The sequence below is a fragment of the Caloenas nicobarica genome, chromosome 2 (assembly GCF_036013445.1).
Source record: "Caloenas nicobarica isolate bCalNic1 chromosome 2, bCalNic1.hap1, whole genome shotgun sequence".
Classification (NCBI taxonomy): domain Eukaryota; kingdom Metazoa; phylum Chordata; class Aves; order Columbiformes; family Columbidae; genus Caloenas; species Caloenas nicobarica.
This window is the reverse complement of record NC_088246.1, coordinates 21,299,926-21,323,223: the sequence shown is the minus strand read 5'-3', so window position 1 is coordinate 21,323,223 and position 23,298 is coordinate 21,299,926. Positions and strand designations below refer to the sequence as shown.

Sequence of the window (23,298 nt, the reverse complement as noted above, 5' to 3'; positions counted from 1 at the left end):
CGTCTGGGTTGTCTCTAGGTACCTCCTTTTTCAGGTGGTTAATGTTAGAAAAATTAAGTCCCACTCTAAACATTACAATTGGTCACCATAGTTTCATAGTCTATCTATACAAAAAGCACTTAGATGCACTGACTGAGTCCTTCCTTCTAATAGTTACCTTTATCTTATTTAGTAGAGGTTGTAATTAGAATCTCTCAATGTGGCTATAAGAGCAATGAGTAATCACACTGTGTCGTGCTGAGGACCTGGGGTTATCTGATAGCACATCCTGGGAGCAAAGCTACCAGAAGATACATGTAGAAAATGATAGTACCAATATGTGAATTTTCAGAAATTGTAGAGTTTAAAGTGCTAACTGATGGCAATTTGGAAGAAAATTCTATTCTCTCTTTTAATTTTATTATTTTTTTTGTTTTATTTTATTTCTTTTATTTTTTTTTATTTTATTCTCTCTTTTAAGGAGCTCTCTCCGGTACATATCATTAAGTTCTGGGCTCCTAAAACTTACTATGGCAAGAACTCTCCCAAGTCAGTTCAGCAATATGTGACAAATATCTTTCATATTATTAGTTTAAGATGTATTTGCTTTCTGTTTGATTGAATGTTCTAGAGGATAGACAGCAACACACAATTTTTCTTCCATTTACCATATATCATTTTGTTTACCTTCATCATCTCTTCTCCCACTCGTCTTCTGTATAAATTAGACCTGATCTTTTCAGTCTCTGCCATATGATTTTAATCACTGTAATCTCTAATATCTTCTATCTTATTCTTTATGCATAGTGCCTGCTTTTATGATACAAAGTGAGTAGTTACTTTCATTGAATAATAGATGAGGAAGCTCAAATCTTTTCTCAGAGTACTTATATTTCATTTAGAATCTGTTTATAGCTCATATTACTCTGCCTCATGTTGACTCTTTTGTATTCACCAGTTATGAATTTTAGCAGTTTCCAGAACAGAAGCATATATCTATTTTATGACCAATTATGGGGAATTCTCGTTTTGCATATTCCTCTCTACCTCACTGTGTTACTGAGAGTTTCCAGCATGTGAGGTTCTTTGGACTACATGATACCAGGTACAGACAATAACAGCTGACTCTTCTGAAGAAACATACTATGAGAAATGCAGGAAGGATAAGAGCCTTTCTCTTCTGTTTGGATACTTCTAATAATTTCCAGATGATTTTTTTCATAGACAGTTTATACCCATTTATAATTGTGCCACTATCCTCCTTTAACCTTAGTACCTCTGTTGTTTACCTTCCAAAGCATTTCTAGAGAACAGCCTTTCGACTCTTCTTGCATTAGATTAAAGAAGATGAACTCTTTTAGAATCCTCTTGTGAGACAGACTTTCTATTTTTCTGCTCATCTGAGCAGTCCACCTTTGTCTTGTCCCACTCTGATTTCTCTTTCTGAACATGAATGACCAGAGCTGCACACAGTGCTTCAGAGAATGTCAGACTGTCTCCCAGTGAGTCAATGTGCCCTTATCTACATGCTGCAGCATGTTCTTGTACAACTCATGTGTCCTTTTTCTTCCATTCCCCCTAAGGTTACATAGTATTGCTAAGTCACAGTCACCTGGTAATGTATCCAGATATTATACTTTCTCTGTCATCTCCATCCTATGGTTCCATGATTTTAAGATGCAACAAACCAGTTTGTACATCTTTTCATTCCTGAGTTTGTTATACTCTGGATTCCTTGTTAGCTGTGGTATTTGAGTGCTTGATCTGAAGCTTATTGACATTCAAGGTTACCATCTGGTTCACCTGCCTTTTCCAAGAGAGGTTTCTCCTTGTCCCACACGTCCTTGGAGCTTAGCCACAAATGGAGTCATGTGACTCCTAATTCCAGCTACAGTCAGCAGGCAACAGGTTACATTCATCGTAAGTATGATATCTTCTGAGGCCATTCGTGCAACATTCATTATTGGAATTTTGTATGCTTTGATTCAGCAATGAAGACTAATCAGAGAATATGTGGTGGGTTTTTTTTCTTTGAGTACATAGTTAATAGCAGATAGAATGCGAACAGATAATTACATTGCTGAAGTACAGGTTACTTTTTTTCCCATGATGGAATGAAGAGTTGCTGGTTTTATCATACTCATAAGCATCTAGTGAAGCTTACTTTGCATAAAACTGATTGGAAAGGCTAGTGAGCAGAGAAACAACTTCTATGCTGATATAGCAGAGGGATGTAAAGTCTGTTGTTGTGAGTTGTTTTTTTTCTTTTCCCTGTGTCCTCTGTCACCACTTCTGGAGTAGCCTGCACTCTAATAGGTATGGCACAGCTCCTGAATTATGTCAGCACTCATGTGTGATGATCGCCATGTAATATATTATAAACATATCAAATGTACTATAAACATAGCAAATGTATTATAAACATAGCAATGTCAAATCTGGGTTCACACAGAAGACAGTAGCTTGGTGCACTGTGGCAGATCCAAAGTACATTCTCTAGAGAATACTACAAAGTGTACAGTCATACTCCTTATTTTAATGCACAGAAAAATATAAATACAATAATTCACAGAATCACAGAATCACAGAATGTTAGGGATTGGAAGGGACCTCAAAAGATCATCTAGTCCAATTCCCCTGCCAGAGCAGGAACACCCAGATGAGGTTACACAGGAAGGTGTCCAGGCGGGTTTTGAATGTCTCCAGAGAAGGAGACTCCACAACCTCCCTGGGCAGCCTGTTCCAGTGTTCTGTTACCCTCACTGTGAAGAAGTTTCTTCTCATATTTAAGTGGAACCTCCTGTGTTCCAGTTTTACTCACTGCCCCTTGTCCTATCATTGGTTGTCACTGAGAAGAGCCTGGCTTCATCCTCGCCACATTCACCCATTACATATTTATAAACATTAATGAGGTCACCCCTCAGTCTCCTCTTCTCCAAGCTAAAGAGACCCAGCTCCCTCACCCTTTCCTCATAAGGGAGATGCTCCACTCTCTTCATCATCTTCGTGGCTCTGCGCTGGACTCTCCCCAGCAGCTCTCTGTCCTTCTTGAACTGACGGGCCCAGAACTGGACACAATATTCCAGATGTGGTCTCACCAGGGCAGAGTAGAGGGGAAGGAGAACCTCTCTCGACCTACTAACCATACCGCTTCTAATCCACCCCAGGATGCCATTGGCCTTCCTGGCCACAAGGGCACAGTGCTGGCTCATGGTCATCCTGCTGTCCACCAGGACCCCCAGGTCCCTTTCCTCTACACTGCTCTCTAACAGGTCGTTCCCCAACTTATCCTGGAACCTGGGGTTGTTCCTGCCCAGATGGAAGACTCTACACTTGCCCTTGTTACATTTCATTAAATTTTTCCCTGCCCAACTCTCCAGCCTGTCCAGGTCTCGCTGGATGGCAGCACAGCCTTCTGGTGTGTCAGCCACTCCTCCCAGCTTGGTGTCATCAGCAAGCTTGCTGACAGTGCACTCTAATTCACATACTACTTCCTTAATTTATATACTACTAATGCCATGCACACTAAACAGCTGACTAACTGTTGGACATTCTGAATGTACACATTACATAACAGATTAGGTTTTCTGTGTGACGAATGTTTCAGACGAAAGTATGAAAAGCAGGTATGTCTCACAGCAGAGAAAAGGAGTACTTTGGCCAAGAGGTATTGGTGAGAAGGACAGAGAGAGCTCTTGCAAGTAGGAATGATTAATCCTGTACTTCCCATTTGTTAATTGTTTTCTGTCAGTAACTGAGTTATCTCAGTGACACTTGCAGAAAAAGAAAAATAGAAATTAGTGCTGGTTTAACATTTATCACACACTGGGTATACCTCACTCTTATCTACTTATGAAATCTTTGTGGTCAGAAGCAGCTATGGTCACTGTGCCTTCTCTAGAGACTAATATTTGTGTATTGTCTCCAGTATTTGTTGAGCTATTCCTTTTACACATCAGAGTAGATTTAAATAAATAAGTAAAAATAAAATTCGATTGGTATTTCCATGATTGCAAAAGACAATTTACATTTCAGGACATTTTCTTAATATTCAGTCTGCCTTTTAATGCAAATCTTTTTAATATAAACAAGATTGGCACTTAAATGATTAAATCTGAAGAAGTGTAGAAGAGATGCCAAATGGATATTTAGTTTTTAATGCTCTGAATGCTCCTAGATTAACATCATGTATGATTTAATATTTTCTTTAACCTTTTATCAGGTTCAGCATAAAACATGAGGGCTCTTGGGAAAAGTGAAACCAATACAGTATATTTACAAAAACTAACTTTCAAAAATGAAAATGCAGAGCAGTGCTTTATAATGAATAACCTTAGTCATTATGAAATATTAATAATTACTGCTGTTCGGGAAAAAAAATAGAAAGAAAGAAAGAAAGAAAGAAAGAAAGAAAGAAAGAAAGAAAGAAAGAAAGAAAGAAAGAAAGAAAGAAAGAAAGAAAGAAAGAAAGAAAGAAAGAAAGAAAGAAAGAAAGAAAGAAAGAAAGAAAGAAAGAAACCCAGCAGATTCCAGCGTTCAATTTTCCAGTCATATCAAAGTAAGTCTTCCTTGAAAATGTAGCTTGTTGGAACTTTTTCTTTCCAAGCTAATGAGGAGCTGGCTTTGTGCTGCTTCTTGGAGGTCACAGACTTGATTCTCTACTGCAAAGCTCTTCTCTTGTCATTTGCCCCTACCCGAGAGCCATATGTTATACTGATGCATTAGAGTGATAGATTTTATCTACCTCAGACTGGAGAAAATAATTGCACATGTAAGGAATCAGGTGCCAGGAGGAAAATGAGAAATCAATTACACATCCATATTTATTTTGAGCTTCGCATATGCTACCTTTAATACAGCACAAAGTTTGATATTCTGAAATGCAGAACTGAATCAGCCAGACATGTCTTTGTAAATTAAACCTGCCCTGAATGAACATCAAAATCAACAGACACCTTGTCTGGTTTTTATTTTTTGTTCTGAGTGAAAAGAGCCATAACCCCAGGTACAGGATGCAGCAACACAGGCAATGCTAAGTTCATTCCTCTGCATTACCAATATCTATATTACGAAATAATGAGTTGGAAATCCTAGAGGCAAATTTGGAGGGTTAACATTCTTTCCTTCAGGGTGACTTTCCTGTAAGATCTTGCTAATAGCGGAAGACATTTTGTCAGGCAGGATAGATTAGGATGTGCACCAGGATGGAAGTATTCAAGTGTTATTTCATCTGTCTTTCTCTTTTGTTCCTCCTGTTTCAACTATGAGGAGCTTCCTGTCTGAATGGATTGCAATGGCTATCTCTGTATTTCAGATAAGCTTAAGACTCATGTAAAATGTGCTACTGCTAATTAGTCAAGATGTAATTAGTCCAAGGAAATTAATTGTACATAAATAATGTGGAATTTCAGCTTCATGGCTCAAGAGATAAATACAGTCTTTTCACAGTTGTCTGTCTTAAAAATAAAATAGCAGAAAAGGATTATTAAGAAAGCTCTTCAAAATTCCCATTACCCTGCTAATGAAGATTTAATACATTGCCCAGAAGACATGGTTGATCTGCACTCTGTAAGGTCCTTCTACCACATCAGCATTTGCATGTCCCCAGCTGCTCTTACCAGAGAGGAAGCTAATAGTGACTTCGAAGAAGCAACTTATCTGCCTCCCAACTGTAAGTAAAGCACTGTAAGTGCAGTCCATGCACAGCAGTAGGTAGCTAATTAAGAGTGTTCTCCTTCATTAAATGGACTTCAAGTGAGCCATCTCTTGGGTGCATAACACAGGCTGCTCTGACCTACCTGGAGCTGTTACAGTAATTAAAGTTCACTTCAAGATTACAAGTGTCAAGGACAGCACAGTAGAAAGGTGAAGTTTGACTTGACTTCCTCTAAAGTTGCCTGGTATTACTGTTATTCACTGATACAGTTTTGCAGTAACAGGCAAAGGACCAAGTCTGCAGGTTGAGACTGTATCATTGTGATTACAAAAGCACACGAATATATATTCTGTGTCAGCAGTACAAATAGCTAAGGAAACATCTTCCATGTCCTCAAAAACACTATGAACTAATATTATGCTTAGTTTGGAACTTGCCTTTCCCATCTTTTTTTTTTCCTGATATTTTCATTTTATTCCTTGATGAAAAGAGGGAGACTTCTGTTCTTTTATCAACCACCCAGTCCAACATGCATTAGACAGAGTGTAAAGTCTACGGGAAATGTCACCAGATGAGAACGACACCATTTCAACACCCCCCTCACACAGTTGCAAAGGACTGCACAGGCAGAAGGCTACGAAGAGTCAGACTCAGAGAAGTGGGTACATGCATCTCATTCCTTAAGGACAATAGGTTCTTTGGTTTGTTGTGTAAGTTTTGGTACCTTCCAAAATAATGGTTTCTGTATTTTGTTTAATAGAAAATTATATATAGAGGTATATCCTTCTCAGTTCTGTGAACCAATCTCAATCTTCTGCATTTCTTATCAAAACTTCCTATTATCCTGTATAAGACCATGCCCACAATATTTATTCATTTTGAAAGTACTCCTCAGCTTTCCAATGCTGAGTGAAATAACTGGAGTAGCTTCCCTAATCTGAGTTACTGACAGATACTTGTGCCATTCTGTTCTCTCAAGTCAGAGAGCAATATCTCCATCACAGCTGTCACCATAGTCAGCTAGAGTTTCTACAGAAGATAGAAATAAAAGAATAAAAATCTTGTGAGACATCTATAAACCAAGATTGGTTTGGATATTTAAGACACATTCCCCTCTATTCTGGGCATGGAAATGCTTGGCTCTGGTAAAAGCCAGAGGCAATGGTTGCATCAGCTGAGAGCCAAAGATGTTAATGAACAATTTTCCCATTTTTTCTTACAACCTCACTGAAAGTTACAGGCTTGTCAGGTCTCTATACCTCTTATTTTCACTTGTGGATTTTTTTTTGTTTAGTTTGGTTTGGTTTAGGGGAGTTTTTTTTGCTTGGTTCGTTGTTGTTTTGTTGGTTTTGGTTTTGATTTGGTTTGGTTTGGTTTTTTTACTTGAGAAGATGAATTTTGTAAGTAAAGAACAAACGAACCTTAGGAAGAGTTGAATGAATCTCCAAATTATAACCTATTTTTTTCTGATAGTCTTGTATTTTACCTCAGTGGCAGGTATAATTGCTAAGTTCCCCTGCCAAAGAGAAAAATGAACAGATAAATTAATGTATGAAGATACACGTCGCAATTCTTAACCAATCAATATACTCACTCTTCAAATTTTTTGTTGTTTAGCACTCCTTTTCCATCCTGGTCTTTGAGGATTAGTTATGTTGTCTTCATCTTTTTTGCCTTCCTTCTCCCTCTCCCTATAAATAGTACCCATGCTTCATGCTTTGCTGTATTTTTCACACTGATTTGTTTTTTAATTTGTCCTAATCACTTACCAAGTTTCAGAGATACTTTCTTTGCTCCACCTTAATCCATTTTTTTCTCTCTTTTTTTTTTTTTTAATAAGCAATGGCAGTATTATAAGGTGACACTTTTGGTAACAACTTAGTGCCACGCAGTGGAAAATCATTTCGCTGGTCAAAATTAGCCATTGATAGTCTGACTTCAGATTCCTAACTGATATGTGTCATGTAACATAAAACAATACTGTTGGGATTCAGAGATGTGGAGGGGAATAGATGGCCAATGTAAGGAGGTTAATAGTTGATTTTAAAACCTGTATGTAAGTATAAGAATATAAACTAGTTATTTACCTAACTAAAAGGTGATTAACTTTTTTATCCACCATTTAAACACCATGAATATGTGGAAATATTTCATTACTAAATGGAAACATAACATATAAAGATATATTTAGTTATTACTGGGTAGTAGGATTTTCCCATACTTGTACCAGTACATACACTTGTGTTATGGAACTACCTCTTCACAGCTCTGAGGTGATCCATGCCTCAGTGGCTCCAGAGCAGCAGATGGCCCCTCTCTTGCTGTGTCTGAGTAGTGTTTGTGCACAGCTGCAAATCTGTTTTCTCATTCTTTCTTTTACAGTCAAGTAAGTTCTGCAGTGACAAGAAAGAAGGAAATTTTGGTTAAAAGCATAACCAGCTCAACAGAAAATCTGGCAAATGCAAAGAAAGAAAATTATACAATTGAGAGCAATCAGCAAATGATTTTAATGGGTGATTACCGTCAGATTGTAATGTTTCTACATGGATCCACAGGGCTTGGTATGAGCCTGGCTGCACTTTGACACTTGTACAAAATCATTAGTCCGCATAAAAGACCAGCTTCCAAATGACATGATATTTTGTAGTATGCTGAAGAAGAAGGAGACTGAAGGGACCAGGTATTTTCAGTCACTGAATGCAATGGTTCTCCAGTTCAGCCAGAGCTGTCAGATGAAATTGTGCCACTTTTTTCTTTAAAATGAGCATGCCAGAATATGCTGCTGACTGTAGTCTCTAAAGCTAGGATTTGTTCATATGCCATTTGCTAACCTTGAACAAGGTAACTCTTTAGCCAGAGAAAACGCAGGTCTGTGAGGGTTAAATAAATCTATCTCTGCCAATTGTGTTTAGGTAGATCTGGTCCTTTCCCCCCAGCATGTTCTCTGCCCACTATTTTTCAATGGTCCCCTGAGTTGCAACAGATCCCACGAGCCTCTTTTGGTCTTTAGTGAAGTCATCTTCCTCCTATCATATCTGAGACTGGGATATAGATCTGCTTTCAGACATGGCTTGATCCATTCAGGATTCTCCTAAATTTCACTAAGGCTGCAGACAGATGTTTTCTGCTCCTCCTCCTACCATTTCTCTCCCTAAATCCACCGCACTCGTTTTCTGGGCAAATCAAATACTTCTCTCCCTGTGGATTGCCTCATAACTCAGTGTGCAACTGCTAGGATAAGGTACATAGGCAATACCATGTGCCAAACCACGACAAACAACATGAAGTCCTCTCTCACGTGTTCTAATAAAATAGCCTTAATATAAAGATTTGTGTACAAGTCAGTTTTCATATTATGCATTTAAGGGAAAGAGAGGAAACCATGATTACAAAATAGAAACTACTTTATAAAAATCAGTGACTATGAAAAACACGTTGCTGTTACAGTAAGAAAGCAATTCAATATACAATCCTCCTCCACATTAATAGTTTGAGAAACTGTAAAGAGAGAAATCATGAGAACTGAAACTAATTGCCTATTCATGTGATATTAGTAGGACTGAAACAGGACTATTACCACTACTTCTTTCTGATGCTCCTTAAAAAAAAAAAAGTTAAAAATTTATGAAGTTTATAAACCATCAGCCATGCAGATAATCAACAAGTTGGTGTAAGTCATTCCAGTGTGACACTCAGGGTGGGATTCAGCTCATCATGTGGAGCACCTGAAATCTAGGTGTCAATATGTAGCCATACCTCTAACAACCCTTTACACTAGTCATCATTTAGGGTTTGTAAATGTATGTGCCTACAGCCATTTTGAGGCTCCCTGGGGTACCCAGAAGATCAATGTAGGGTGCTCCAAACTGCTGCCTGTCTCAATAGAGGCAGCTGACCCTCACCTGGGTCTCCAAGGTCCCTTCGTTCTGATAGAGAATGCCATAATAAAAGCAAGTAGCCAAAAGCTAAACCCAGGCAAATTAAAGTGAGAAATGGTACACAGTAACTTAAGCAACAACTGTAAAATCAAATATCAAAGCTTGTGTTGAATTGTTTGTATTTTGCTCACTTCAAATCAAGACTGGATTTGAACCAAACAGCAAATTAGGATGATTTTACATGGCTGCAGTTCTTAGGTCAAATGTAGCACTTCGGTTTTGAAGAGGCATTTGTTGAAGGGGTATCCTTTTTACAAGGTAACAGAAAAACAAAAGAGAGACAGATTAGGAGGGGAGAGAAAAACATCTTTCTCATCTCTAATCATCTATCTTTCTCTATATTAGGTTCCCACATCCTCAGCTCAGAGAGATATTTAACCCTCACGTGGGTGATAACAGGGAAATAAGTCAAATTTATTTTGCTGTGGGAGAACAATACGGTGGCAATATAGACAAGGAAGACAATTCTAATATTTGAATTTTGTTTTGTTCTATTTTTCTCTCTCTTAAATTCATTTTGTGTATTTCTCTCTTACATTTCATTCTATTAACTTTGATGCTGCTCTTTGTGATTCCTGGGTAAGCTTTAGGCACTGGCAAAAGTAATCAAAAGGATGTGCATTTCTTGTGTGCTTGTCACTGTTCACGATCCTTGCTTCATTCTTTGTCAAAAATTGTTGTTTTATTCACAGATGTGGAAAAGAATGGAAAGGAAACCGTTGCCACATAAGTGCTAAACCTATTCAGCCTCCAGCTTCAAGTCCTCTTCGAAATGGTGGGTCTGTAAAAAGAAAGAAGTATCTTTCAATTCATTCTTTGAATGTTTCATTTTACTTATTTCTGTCTTTGATTGCTCTGATTTTGCAGATATTTGGATTGGGTTGGGTATCGGTTTCTTGCTGATTAAAATTACAGCTGCTGCCTTGTATTTCCTTTCAAAGAAGAAAGTGCCAGAAACGTAAGTGAAACTTTTGTGTAAAGCAGAGACAAATGCGGCACAAAGAAATAGCTATCTGCCCAATCTCTTTGGTTTCAACTTTTACATCACCCTACAGTCTGTTTGCCTTCATATGCCACACTAAGCATAAAACCTAGCTTCACAACACAAGCTGACCTCAGTGGACCTCAGTCTGGAAACAATGAGTTACAGCTTAACTGCTTAGAATGTTTTGATTGCAACGTTGTATGATTATTCCTAAATTATAACATTCATCATCTACCCACCTTAACAGCAGTAGCCCTGAATTTTGTACATGATACTTAAATGTGAAACATAGAAGGTATTTATGGTTTCTTGGAACCTAAGAGGCCAAATCAGTTTCTTACAAGCAAATTCACAGCTCCTCTTGAAGCTACCGAGTACCACATGCACCTGAGGGGACATTTTTGCCCTAAATATTTCAATATTTACACACATCTGAGAACTTTCCCTGTGATAACTGGATGAAATAAAAGTGGGAGGTTTTCTAGCATAAAATGTTAGGGTTTTGCATAAAAAGCTTTAATAGATCAGAAAAAATGCAAGCTGGGAGACTGCAGAATTATGTGACCATTTTTAGAAAGCATAGTATATGGCCCCTTTCCTTTAGTTAGTACAGACACACTCACAGTATGACTTTTTGTTTGAATGTTTTTAGTCATCTTGGTCAGTGATTCTTTGGATATGTCTCACTGATGTCACCTTATCTGTTCCTTTCACCCATTTCCCCTGTGACTTCATCTCACACCCACTATCCAGTACTGCCTTGTTGCCCTAGGTCCACAGACCTCTTGGCTTGTGGTAAAAGGACCTGTCTTACTCATGTTGAATGAGTGCTCTAGGTGGTGATTATTTTTTTTCAAAATCTATATTTCTTCCATCCAGTATTATGCTTGCTATTAGTACTGTGCAAATAGCAACTAAATTATCTTCTGACTTTCTACAGCATAAAGTGCATCCTCAGTAAATGAAAAAAAAATAGTGGTGGTTTATTTCAAAATTTCTTTTGAGTGCTTTGAATAACAATACTACGAGTACTAGAGATAACTCTTCATCCAATTATTTGATTTCAGAGTTTTTTTAATATATGCCTTAGACTGGCAATTCATTATTTCACAAATATATTTCCTAGCCCTTCCTGTCATCCCTCTGATAAGCTTTCTGTCTCCTCCCAAATTTAAGATTTGAAAAAAAAATTTGCTGTTTCTTATTTTCTTCTAACACTTGTATTTCTTCTCTGCCCATGTCTTGACTTATTCTACTAGACCCTTCTCTGCCAGCAAGTACCCACCTCTGTCCCTTCCTCCCTTTCAGTAATCCCTGTTGTGCATTCCCCTGTCCATTTTCATGTTGTTGTATTTCCCTCACCCCTCACTTTCTTTTCCAGAATTCATCTTCAAAGCTGTCTCTTTTCCTATAAACTTTTGCTCTGCTATAGACCTTTCTCTCTTTGGGGATGTTGTTATCTCCCAAACTATCTACTAAACAGTGCAGACTCATGTCCTGACGTTATTGGTGCTGACACGTCTCCTAACACAGCATGCTACCCCTGACAGGTGGAGCTGTTTATGGACACAGAAGCAAAATGCTGAAGCAGGAACATTTAGTGGTTGTGCTACTGTTAACTGAGTGTATAGCTTCACCTACTCTCTTTATGTCTGCTGCTTCTTCTGTAAAGTGGGAATAACAGCATTTCCTTATCTTACTTCACAGGGGCTTTAAGACTTAATTCGTTCATATTTATATAACCTGCTAAGGTACACATATGGAAAGGCACCTCAGAAGTGCAAGATTAGTTGTATTATAAGACCTGCTTGATTTTTTGTTTTTGTAATTTCAATTTATAATTTTGACCAAAAAAAATGTAATCTCTATTCTCAAAACATGTTTGAAGGTATTTTAATCAACAAAAGACTGTTTTTTTCTTATGCTACTTCTCCTGTGCTCTAAACACTCCCTTTTACCTTTTTCTTTCATAAGTGTCTGCTTAAGGGTTACTGCATAGTTATCCACTTCTCTTCTACCCACATATCTGAATTCAAGGAATATTCTTTCCTTTCTTGCAATTATACATGTTAAAAAAAATACAGAGTCTTTTTTGCACATGAAAAGGTACCCTGTTGCAATATAATGCCAAACACTTAATAGTCCTATTAGGTACGTAATAAAATAGGGATGAATGAGGATCTTCTTACAATGGCACTATATTTATTACAGCCCTGATGTGAAGAGAATCAGAGCTGTGAAATAGAGGGTTAGATACTTTACACAGCGAAGTTCATTCCAGTCTTGATTGTTTTTACTGGAGCTGCCAGAAAGGTAAATTACGATGATGGAAATTTATTTAGTTCCAAGTTTTGTCTATTAGGAACTGACTAAGATTGTCAAATCACTTTGCCCATGGTACAGAATAATTTTTTTTATTTCCATTGGTTTTAGTCACAGTTGACTTAACATGTAAGTTAAAATGTATTTCATAGGCATCTTGTCAGGAAATAATCTAGCTAATACATGGCAATTTGATTGAAATTGTTAAATTGTGAAAACAATAAAATCTGAAACCTTGAATTTGAGAAGATAAGCTCATCCAGGCCGTCTGTCTCTCCCTCTTCAACTACCTAGTGCCTAGCATATTTTGGTATATAAAAACCACAGCTGGAAACATTGTGGTAAATTAAGGCAAGTTACTCCTAAAGTGCTTAATCAGTAACCAGAAGTGACTAGTCAAAATGCAGCCGATGTTATCATACTAAACTTTGGATCTTTAAGATAAGGCTTTAGAATAAGAAGTGACTTGTGTTTGCATAAGTCTGTAAAATGTACAATGTGACAGCACCACACAGAGGCATGAGATTTTACTCCTGATTTTTTTTAAGGTGATTTGATGAACTAGAGGAATTTAGCTGTGCACATGCATGATACTTTCCTTCAATTCATTTTCACTTCAAAGGCTTGTGCCCACCTTCCTGGGTCATGTTGTTTTCTTAAAGTTGTTAGACAAGAAAGGCACTCTAGCAGTGCCTGCTTGTCCATTCTTTCATAGGGAAGCTTTCACACACTTGAGCCCATATTTACTGCCTTTTAATAAGTTCTTTTGTTAGCTATTTTTTTAATCATTTCTATTAGTGTCTCCTTTTTCTTTACTGGTATAAAATCACACATGCAGGCACTGGCAGACCATCCTCCGGAGACACACCAACAGTTGTAGGTGCTAGCTCCCAGGGTATTTTAAAATGGATTGCACATCCATTTATGCCTCAATGGAAATAGCACAGGAATGCATACAAGAGCTGGAGGAGAAGTTTCTAAGTCCAACTGGAATAATTTTTTCATGAGAAAACCAGGTAGCGGGCAGTAGGGGTAGGCTGGTGACCTCTTAGACAACTGCTGGCAAAGAGGTTGTCACTAACAGTGGTGAGAATACGAGAGTTACATTTGCCTATCTTTTTCTTCACTGAAAAGACTAATAGTGCCTTAACCCCTCCTTTCAACCTGGAAAGAATGCCCTGCTGTCCATTTGCTCTCTCCTTCTCCTCCCTTAGCAAGAATTTCCTCTCTGATCTGCAGGCTTTAAACTCTTCACTGCCTGAGTGGGAGTTATTGGAAGTCATCGTGTAAGTTTATTTCCTAACAGACAAAAGCAGCCCACCACGTGGCTTGGCAGCAGTGTACTTCATTACCACGATGGCATTCAGATAATCAAGCTACTTCCCAGTTCCCAGCTGGAAATACGTGAAACTTTTGTACAGAAACCCCAGATCAGAGAAAGCTCACAAGTTTCTCACATTCCTGTTTGTGCTCCAGAGATGACATTTTGTAGTCCAGAATGGAAGTCTGCCAGTTACTCCACTCCTTTAATGGCATTTGTCTTTATTGACCAAATAGAAGCAAAGCTTCATTTTAGCTTCCACTTTACTGCAGCTTCCATCTCATGGTTCATTTTATTTTAAAAAGTGAGAATCAAACACTTTCCGCCCAGCTAAGATGTGCTTCTTTGCTATTGCTTCTAAAGCAGTCAATGTCCCTGGATCCTTTCAGCTTGTTTCTTTCCCATCCTTGATCTGTGCCATCAGCCGCAATGCTAATGTGACACAGCTGTTATTATTCTGTCAGTCATAACGAAAACAGAACATTAAATTTTCCAAAGCATATCAGTAATGTATCTTGCCACACAGGCAAGAGAGGAAAAAACTGAGGTGCTCTGAGAAAATATTTTAAAATTATAGAAAATCATGGGAAAACCGAACCCACAAACGCAATTTTTCATCCTGCCACAGGACAGATTCAATTGTATCACTTCTGGGTTTGTGCTTAAAGATCTCTAACAACACAAATTTGATGGCATCCTCAGGCAATCCTGGTACACTAGGTAGGTAGAAAGCTTAATGTTAGAAAGTTTTTTTCGAACTGCTAATATATCTGTTTACAATTGAAGTTCATTCCTATTCACCATGGACAAGAACAGATCATTCCTTTCCTCCTTGCAGTAAGCTTTTTATGTACTTGAAGACAGTTGTCATGCCTCCTTACATGGTGCTTTCTTTACGCTAAACAAGCTCAGTGCTTTTAGCCTTTCTTCATGGTTAAGTTTTTCTTACAATTATGATGATTCCCAGTCACTGTTGCCAGGACTTTCTCCAATTAGACTCATACCCTTCTGGAGGTCTGGTGTGGAGGAATGGATAACATAGTCCAGGGAAGGATCTCCAAGCAGATCTGAAGAACTGCCAGAGGTTGTTGCTGGCTATGCCTCTGTTCCTATATCCCGAAGTGATAAGAAGAATGACGATAGAATTATATTTACTGAACCATTTTAGCTTGTGAACTGGAATGGAAACAGATACTGTTTTTCTAGAATGAGAGAAAAAAGGGCAGTTTTATGGGACAAAGAAAAACAAAACTAGGAAGCAGCAGTCATAAACTGTTGTTTGAGAGTTGTTTTATTAGTCTAGTGCTGCTATCCAAATCCATTCCTTCTTCTGCATATTTTTTCTGAAAGAAGAAACCCAGTGCTATAGTCAGAAGTCTTCAGTTTTTCTGAAATGTACATCTCACAACCACTACACATAGGAAAGCTTGCAAAGAAACAGGAGGTGACATGCTGAAACAGAGCAAATCTCTTGGTGTATAGCCTTCAAGATCACCAAGATGAAAGATGCGAAGGACGGATTTTTTTAAAAAATAAATAATTAAGTTTCCTGAAGTGTCTCAAAAGGTACAAAGTGCAGACCTAGGAAGCCCAGACAGAATATGAAAAGCCTAATCGAGCATTGAAGTGACTTACCTATGATTTCAAATGCAGCTTTTAGAAAGTCTACCCTCCTTGCATTGTGCCTCCTGTTCCTTCTGTAGGATATGTAAAATATAGCCCACTTCTGCAAACCTAAATTTAGTTTAAAAGATTTTTAAAACATTTTGGAAATTGAGATCTTGAGTTACAGTTTGTGTTTAGAACAGCTTTAGAACATCTATAAAGAATAATTTTAAGGGATTATTTTAATTAGTAGCTTAATTGTAATTGAATCTTTGGTCCACTAGGATTTTGTTCTTGTTCTTATGGACCTGATGATAAACATTCTTCTAGTACTGTATTTCCTACAAATGTGTGTGCTGTCTAAAAAAAATATTTGATTTTTCATTGAAAGTTACATTGAAAAGTACAAAATTCTGAGATACTACATCCAAACAAATGAAATCTAGATACTTCTATTTTCCATTTAAAGGCATGATGTTACTCAGCAGTCCCTGTATACACTGGCAGGTATTTTGTGGGGCATATAACTTTCTCCCATTTCTGTGAAGCTTTAGTGGAGAAACCTATGACATTTGCTACTAAAGAATGCAGATGAGCTTAGCAAAGCTATGAGCCATGTGACCATCGCAAGATGATTAATCCTCTCCTTTTCTGTTGTGGTATTTCTGGTTATGTTAGAAAACCCAATACCTTCTGAGCTGCCTTACCCACATGTTTGAGTTTGTTTATTTTTTTTTCCTAAATCATGCTATGCTTTGCATTTTTAACCCTAATTATTCCCTGCTTGGTACAGTATTCTGAACTTGGCATTTATGGGTTTTTTTCATAAATGAGATTTATAACCGTTTCACATTGATTAATTACTCTGCACCTTAATTTTTGTGAGTGATGAGTTACCCTTGCCCTTACTTTATAGTTGTAACACATACATACCTCTCCATCGTAAGACCTTGTGATGGGTATATTGCTTTTTACTGTAGCAATAAGGTATCATTTTCTATCAGGGCAATGTTTCACTTAAGCCAAGTAACAGGACATGCTGCAAGGATGAGCTTGACTCAAGCCACTGCAGTACATGAAGTTAAACTGCCCGATCAAGCAGTTAAAATTAGGGTATAAACTGGTGACCAGAAGGCAATGCTCCCCCCACTGACTAATACTGCACTTTTATGCTTTCCTCAGTAGTATTTATATTGGTGGCAGAGTGCCAGAGTGGGCATACCATTGCTTTGCTCTAATAAGGAATGCTTTATATTTCTAATTAATTAAAGATCTAATGTGTTGTGTTTACTTCTGGAGATGCATGCACAACATGCAATGTGAATATTTCATCTCAGTTCCCAAACACCGACTTCTTCAGCCAGTTACTAACTCATCCAACTGATGGATTATAGAACTTGTGTAAACATGTGATTAAATTTGCACTTTCTTGAGGTCTTTTAAGTAATTCAAAAATATTTCAGAAATTTTTAAGGATGCTTATTGGTATCCTTTGGAAAGAATTGTTTGCTATTATACATTCATAGATAGGGTTTAACCATACATATGTTTGTATAAATACATTCATATATATCCATCTATGTGCATATATGTGCAACATATATACTACATGTAAGGTAATATATTCAAGATGACTTCCAAAGCCCTGCTTTGGCAAAAGGTTCCTAAGAACAGGAGACAACTTAAAGGTATTCTCCACTTCACCTAAATCCAAGGTGCATAAATTCAAATAGTGCCCATATATTAGGCCTCAAAATTTCCATAGTCCCTAAGACTAGATGCCCAACTATATATGCTCTTTCATGATTCAGACCTAAAGTGGAGGGATGCCTGAAATGTGCTGGACAATCTGAGCAAGACCCAATTTTCATGCCTGAGAAAACCTCACGCGCACAGGCAAGCCCAATTTCAGCACTAAACACAGCAACCACAGACATGCTGTTGAAGAACTCAGCCAGCTCTCTTTTTGGTGCCCATGGTTTGGCACAGTATCCTGCTGGTTAGTTATCCTCCTTGCAGAAGAAGCTGGAGATCTCTGTTCGGTGTCCTTCCTGCCCTCAGGAAAGACCTGAGTACTCAGCGTGTTCTTGCCCAAATAAGTAACGTATATGTCTTGCACTAATTGCTTAAATTCAATGGGGGAGTGGAGGAAGAAAGAGAATCAGACCTGTCCCTATCCTTGTAATTTCTCATTGGCACATAAAAGGTGATTCCCTCTAGTGAACTGTGTGACTTTCGTTGCCCTTTGGAAATGTCTCCACTGACTGTAAGCAGAATTGACGTGCTTAATTCTATATCATGCTGTTAGGCTATATAGTTGGTTTGTGATGTCTAAATGAGACACCAAAATTAAGGCATGCAAATCTGGCCTTTTGGGCACTAGTTTAGGAGCACAGTCAAGTTCTTTGAAAACTTCTTATCTGAGTTTGCTTCTGGTCTCAGGTTTTGTGAGCAATGGTGTGATTTTAGAGTAAAAATCAATTCTGTATACATTTTGTGGACTTTATTCAGAAGGATTAGTATGCAAATATACACTTAGGAGGCCTATAAATAACCTAATATATTTTAGTTTCACTAAACTAAATAAAAGCATCAGAATATTATGATTTATTATGATTAAGATTAAGATCAAATGAACAAATCAACATGTTTAAATATTCAGCTCTCCACATTGCTGTGTCAGATAATCAAATTGAACTATGAGACTGACATTAGAAGGAATTACTTTCTGGCAGCCTTGTTGTGAAAGATTTTAAGCAGATGTACATGGTTTAGTCTAAACCCCAAACTTAGATTCCCACACTGATTTATCATAAGGTGATGTATTTCTGTAGCCTACCTGTGCCTTCCTCCTAAGCATCTATTCTGGTTTTAGTTCTTTACAAAAGAAATGTGATGTGTCTCTCCTGTGGCTCTTGCTGATGAACAACAGCTTCCATTCCCAACCTCTCCATCTGTTATGTCTCCATGACTATTCTTGTCCCCTCAGTTCTGCCTGCCACAGTAACAGAGCCTGTCAGTTCCCAGGGAGACACTGCTTAAACCATCTATAGAAGCAGCTTTTGAATAGAAACACTTTTTAATACAACTAAATGCACCTTTCAATCATTGAGATTGAATATTATCTTTAGGGAAATTCTTATTTTAGAATCCTGTACACAGATTCCTATGTACACAAAAGCATGGATATGCCCTTATTCATAAAAGCATTAGTTAAAAAAAAAAAAAAAAAAAAGGATGTCTTCAAAAGCAAAGATAAAAAAAAGAAAATGTTTCTGCTTCATTCTTCAGTAATTTTAACTAATACAGCTTTTGCTTTGAATATAGTATTGGAACAGTTTTGATGATTTCAAGTATTGTAGAATATTAGCAACCAGCGAGATATATGGAAAAAAAAATAGATGTAGACAGAAAGTTCCATCCCCGAATATCCTTTGCTTCTGCAGAATTAATGGGATTAACCGCACAGGTCATAAGTGCTTCCAAGAAAAGGAATATGTGGAGGCCTCTGTCAGGAAAGCATATCTTTAAACCTCTAGCTGAGGTAATGGACGTAAGACCCATAATTAGTAAAACTTGTCCTCTTCATCTATTATAAATTACTTAAGGCACTGTGTTAATTAATGAAACCTTTGAATTCCAATAGCTTCAGTGATTCTTTAAATAATTTTGATTCTGTAGCAAAAAGTATGGGGAGATCCTGTAGTTTTAAAACTAATGCTGATGATTTTGACCTCAAATGTAAGTTCTTTCTTAATTTGTTGGAAAAAAGAATTCTTATAACAATTAAATAACTAGTGTGTTCTTGATTTCTGAGCCTAAGACCATGGTAATTATTGAATTGCTAGTGTGATTGTAGCAAAACACAGAAAGAACATGATCTCATCATGTGCAAACGAATTATAGCAACGTAGCTTTTTAGCTAATATCAGGTTTTATTTAATGTATAGCACTCTACCCGCATTTTATGAATACCAAGTAGGTCTATGCATATCCAAAAGCATACATATTTTTAGCAGCAACAAACGAAAAATTATTATTTTAACCTACACACAACTTACACAGAACATTTGTTTAATTTCATTAATATCAGTAGAGCTCAGTCAGAAATATATTTAGCATATATATTTTGACTCAAGTTTTTTGAACCTGGAGCCATTTGGTTCTTTGCTAACCTGTGTGATATTGTGGGTGTTTTGTTGTTGTTTGCTTGACTTTTCAAGGAAACGGGAGGAAACCACTAATGCTTCATTTGCCAACCCATTGTACGCAGACTTTAGTTCATCTGAGAAAACAAAGGTAAGTAGCAATAGCTTCCTATATACATTCAGAAAAATGTGAGGCTGTAGTTCTCAAATAAGTTTTCCATTAAAACAAGCAGTGTAATCACTCACTGAATGCTATTTAATAAAACGTAAGAAAAAATACTGCAGCACTCAGATCAGTTCCAGTGCATTTTCAAAACATAGACAGATTTGAAATCAGTTCAGTTTTGAGAATATCTTGATGTTTATAACTAATACTGACTGTCCGCTGCTCAATCTGAGAAAAAACGTCTTTTGGAAAATATTTATCCAGATATATAGAAGAAAAAAAAAATCTCACTGGGACTTGTCTCTTTTTGCTTCTGGAAAAAAAAAAAAAAATTACAAAGCAAACACCCAACAACAAAATAACACCACCACCACCAAAACCACACAATGCACAATTCAGCACCCAAGTTGCCTTTGCACATTTACTTAACTTTAATAAAATAGCTTATAACACTTCCCAATACTGTTAATGTGCATTACTATTCCCACCACTGTAAAATTCATCTTGACACTAAACAAACGCTTGTTCATACATTTCCCTAATACTATTTGTTGATCATAATTGAGAGTAACAAAGATGTCTGTAAATAAAATACATATGTAAAAATGGACATAGTATAGCAAAAGATTTCAAGGCAAGATTTAATTATCAAATTAGAGTGCTAGATAAATTTTGTGTTTTACATTTAACAAGAGAAATATGATTGACTTGAAAGGCATCTATATCTGCTATTTATCCTTGAAAATAATACAGACAAAGCACCTTGGAGGTAAAAGGAGAGAAAAAAAATATTTAAAACACTCTTCCTGCCCTCGTTTTGATACTATCCTTATTATCACTGAAAGAACTAGGCTTGGTTTGAAATAGAAAATAAAACTTCCTTTCCCTTTCCACAGTCAGTATTACAAGATTCCACTGTAGCTTTGAATAGGATTAACTATGACATGCCATTTACTTTCTATAAAAGGTTCCTTACACCTGATTTTAGAGACATTAGATCAAATTAATTCACTTACAGGTTGGGGTTTGCAAGAGCTCCAAGTTGGAAACATTGCCATCACGATCACGTCCAATTTATCAGGACATTTTTACTGTAGTTAAAATAGATTCCTGACAGTCTTCATTTAATAGCAAGTTGAAAAACAGAAGCACGGTGTCAAGAGAGACATTTTCACGAAAGACAGCCCCAGGCACTGTGATTGAAGTCCAGTGCTGTAGCAGATTTTCCTCTATTGTCTTTAAGACTGGGAAAATATGTGTTTTCACTAAATCTTCCCTTAAAAGGGAAAATAAGAGTTATGGGTTTTCTCTGAGTCTGATGAATCTTAAATCCAAATGGTGTATTACCAATGAAAAGATATGGTAAAACATGAGCAACAGCTCTCATCTCCAGCTGAATATCCACAAGTTATGCACTTGCAGGCATATACAAGTTTCGTAAAGAAAGAACAATTCTTCCCAGACCTTTCTGAACACCGAAACCAGTGGACTTACATTACCACACACTTGCCTATAATATTGCCTCATAGTTTTGGATTCATAGAGTGTGTTACTCAGACAGCCACATGGAAGGATATTTTTGGGATATTATTTGCAGCTCGCTAGAAGTATTCTGAAGCAGTTTTTTCTTTTTGTAGTCTCCTGTGTATGCCACCTCACCCACTGTTCAAATCAGTGTTTCTCCATGGCATGAGGTATGTAATAACATGTTTCTCTTCTAAAGTAGGATATGTGTTGAGCTATTAAATAAAATTCATTTGCAGAGGAAAGGGAAAAAAGTCACTTAAAGTCAATGGTATACTGCTACTCCTAATGTTAGCACCTCTGGAAATCTGAGAAAGATGATCAGAGTTGGATTGGCGGACAAGGACCGCAATAGCAATTTCATTAATGTTGCTTACTGTAGCTACTTGTTACAACATATGGCAGTTCAACGCTTTCCAGTAAGGCCGATGCTGAAGAAAATGTTTAGAACTACAGAAGTCCTTACCTGAAGAGTTCATATTATTTCTTTTCTCACACACTCTTAATTCAATAAAATTAAAACTGGTTGTTTAAATTGCAATACCATGTACCAAAAATTTGTCACTCACTGCAATTACACTGTTGTACACAGATTGCCCCAAAATAATACTGTATGTATATTAGACCAAGAGCTCTGGAGACAAGTAAGGGTGGGAACAGATTGGAAAGAAGGTTAAATGACTTGATCAGCTGCATGTAGCAGATAAAGGTTTTGGTGGAGATATGCTAATTTCTATCAGCTGAAAATCTGTTATAAAAAGTTCAGGAATTTTATAGTTTTCTTTGAACTTAATATCATATGTTAGTTCTGTAATGAATCTACAGCCATTCATCTGCCCGTTCTAACAAATGAATTTAATTACTTCCTTTTTATATTTAATTATATGCCTTTTCTTTTAGCATCCTTTTAATGAAGATGCAAATGCTATTTCTTTTCCAAATCCTCTTTATGGTGAAGCATCAGAAGACATGGAAAAATTATGCAATTCCTTGAAAACAGACATAAAACAGGATCAATATTGCTTGTAATTATTTTTCTGAAGATTTGTTCTAAAATCTGACAGTATGAAGTGATACTATAGCATTTGCAATATGAATGAATAACTCTTCACAGAATAACTCTTCTATTACAATAATTATGTTCAGAAAGTAACTTTATATTAAAAATGGAATCCATATACAAGTGAAACATATACTCCACTGTCATTTCTCTTGGTGCAGAAAGAGATTGGTAACTATACTATGAATTCATTTTACATTTATACAGTTCAAATTCCAGTATGTTAATAAAATGTTTTAAAAAATCCAGATTCTGGAGTTTTGGGAATCATAATTTTATGACAATTATTTGGGAAATAATGACTTAAATATTTCTGTAATTTTGCATTGGAAAGGAACTTTAAATAGCTATTTTAGTGTTCAAAGGGACAGAGGCAAGAGAAAAGTCTTTGTATAATTAGAAACATATTGAGCTAAACCAAAGATGATTATGAATCACGGATTTTCATATCAGCTCAGCATGTGGTTCGTCAATGTGACATACTGGTATGTACACTTATTTTTTTAAAAAAATCTTTATTGTTAACCTTGATAGCCATATCTGACCAAATTCCTTTCTGGTCAGCTCTACAGTGCTTACCACAGTACTAATGAT

At 36.9% G+C, this 23,298-nt stretch overlaps 1 protein-coding gene across 1 annotated transcript in view; it reads left to right on the top strand.

The window, feature by feature from the left end:
* MALRD1 (MAM and LDL receptor class A domain containing 1) overlaps positions 1-22,673 on the top strand; it is a 257,882-nt gene extending 235,209 nt beyond the window's left edge. Inside the window, exons 36-40 of the mRNA XM_065627902.1 lie at positions 10,266-10,348; positions 10,441-10,531; positions 20,030-20,105; positions 21,758-21,814; positions 22,545-22,673. Coding sequence (XP_065483974.1) covers positions 10,266-10,348; positions 10,441-10,531; positions 20,030-20,105; positions 21,758-21,814; positions 22,545-22,673 — 436 coding nt within the window. The remainder of the gene's footprint in view (positions 1-10,265; positions 10,349-10,440; positions 10,532-20,029; positions 20,106-21,757; positions 21,815-22,544) is intronic.
* The last annotated feature ends 625 nt before the right edge of the window (positions 22,674-23,298 follow it).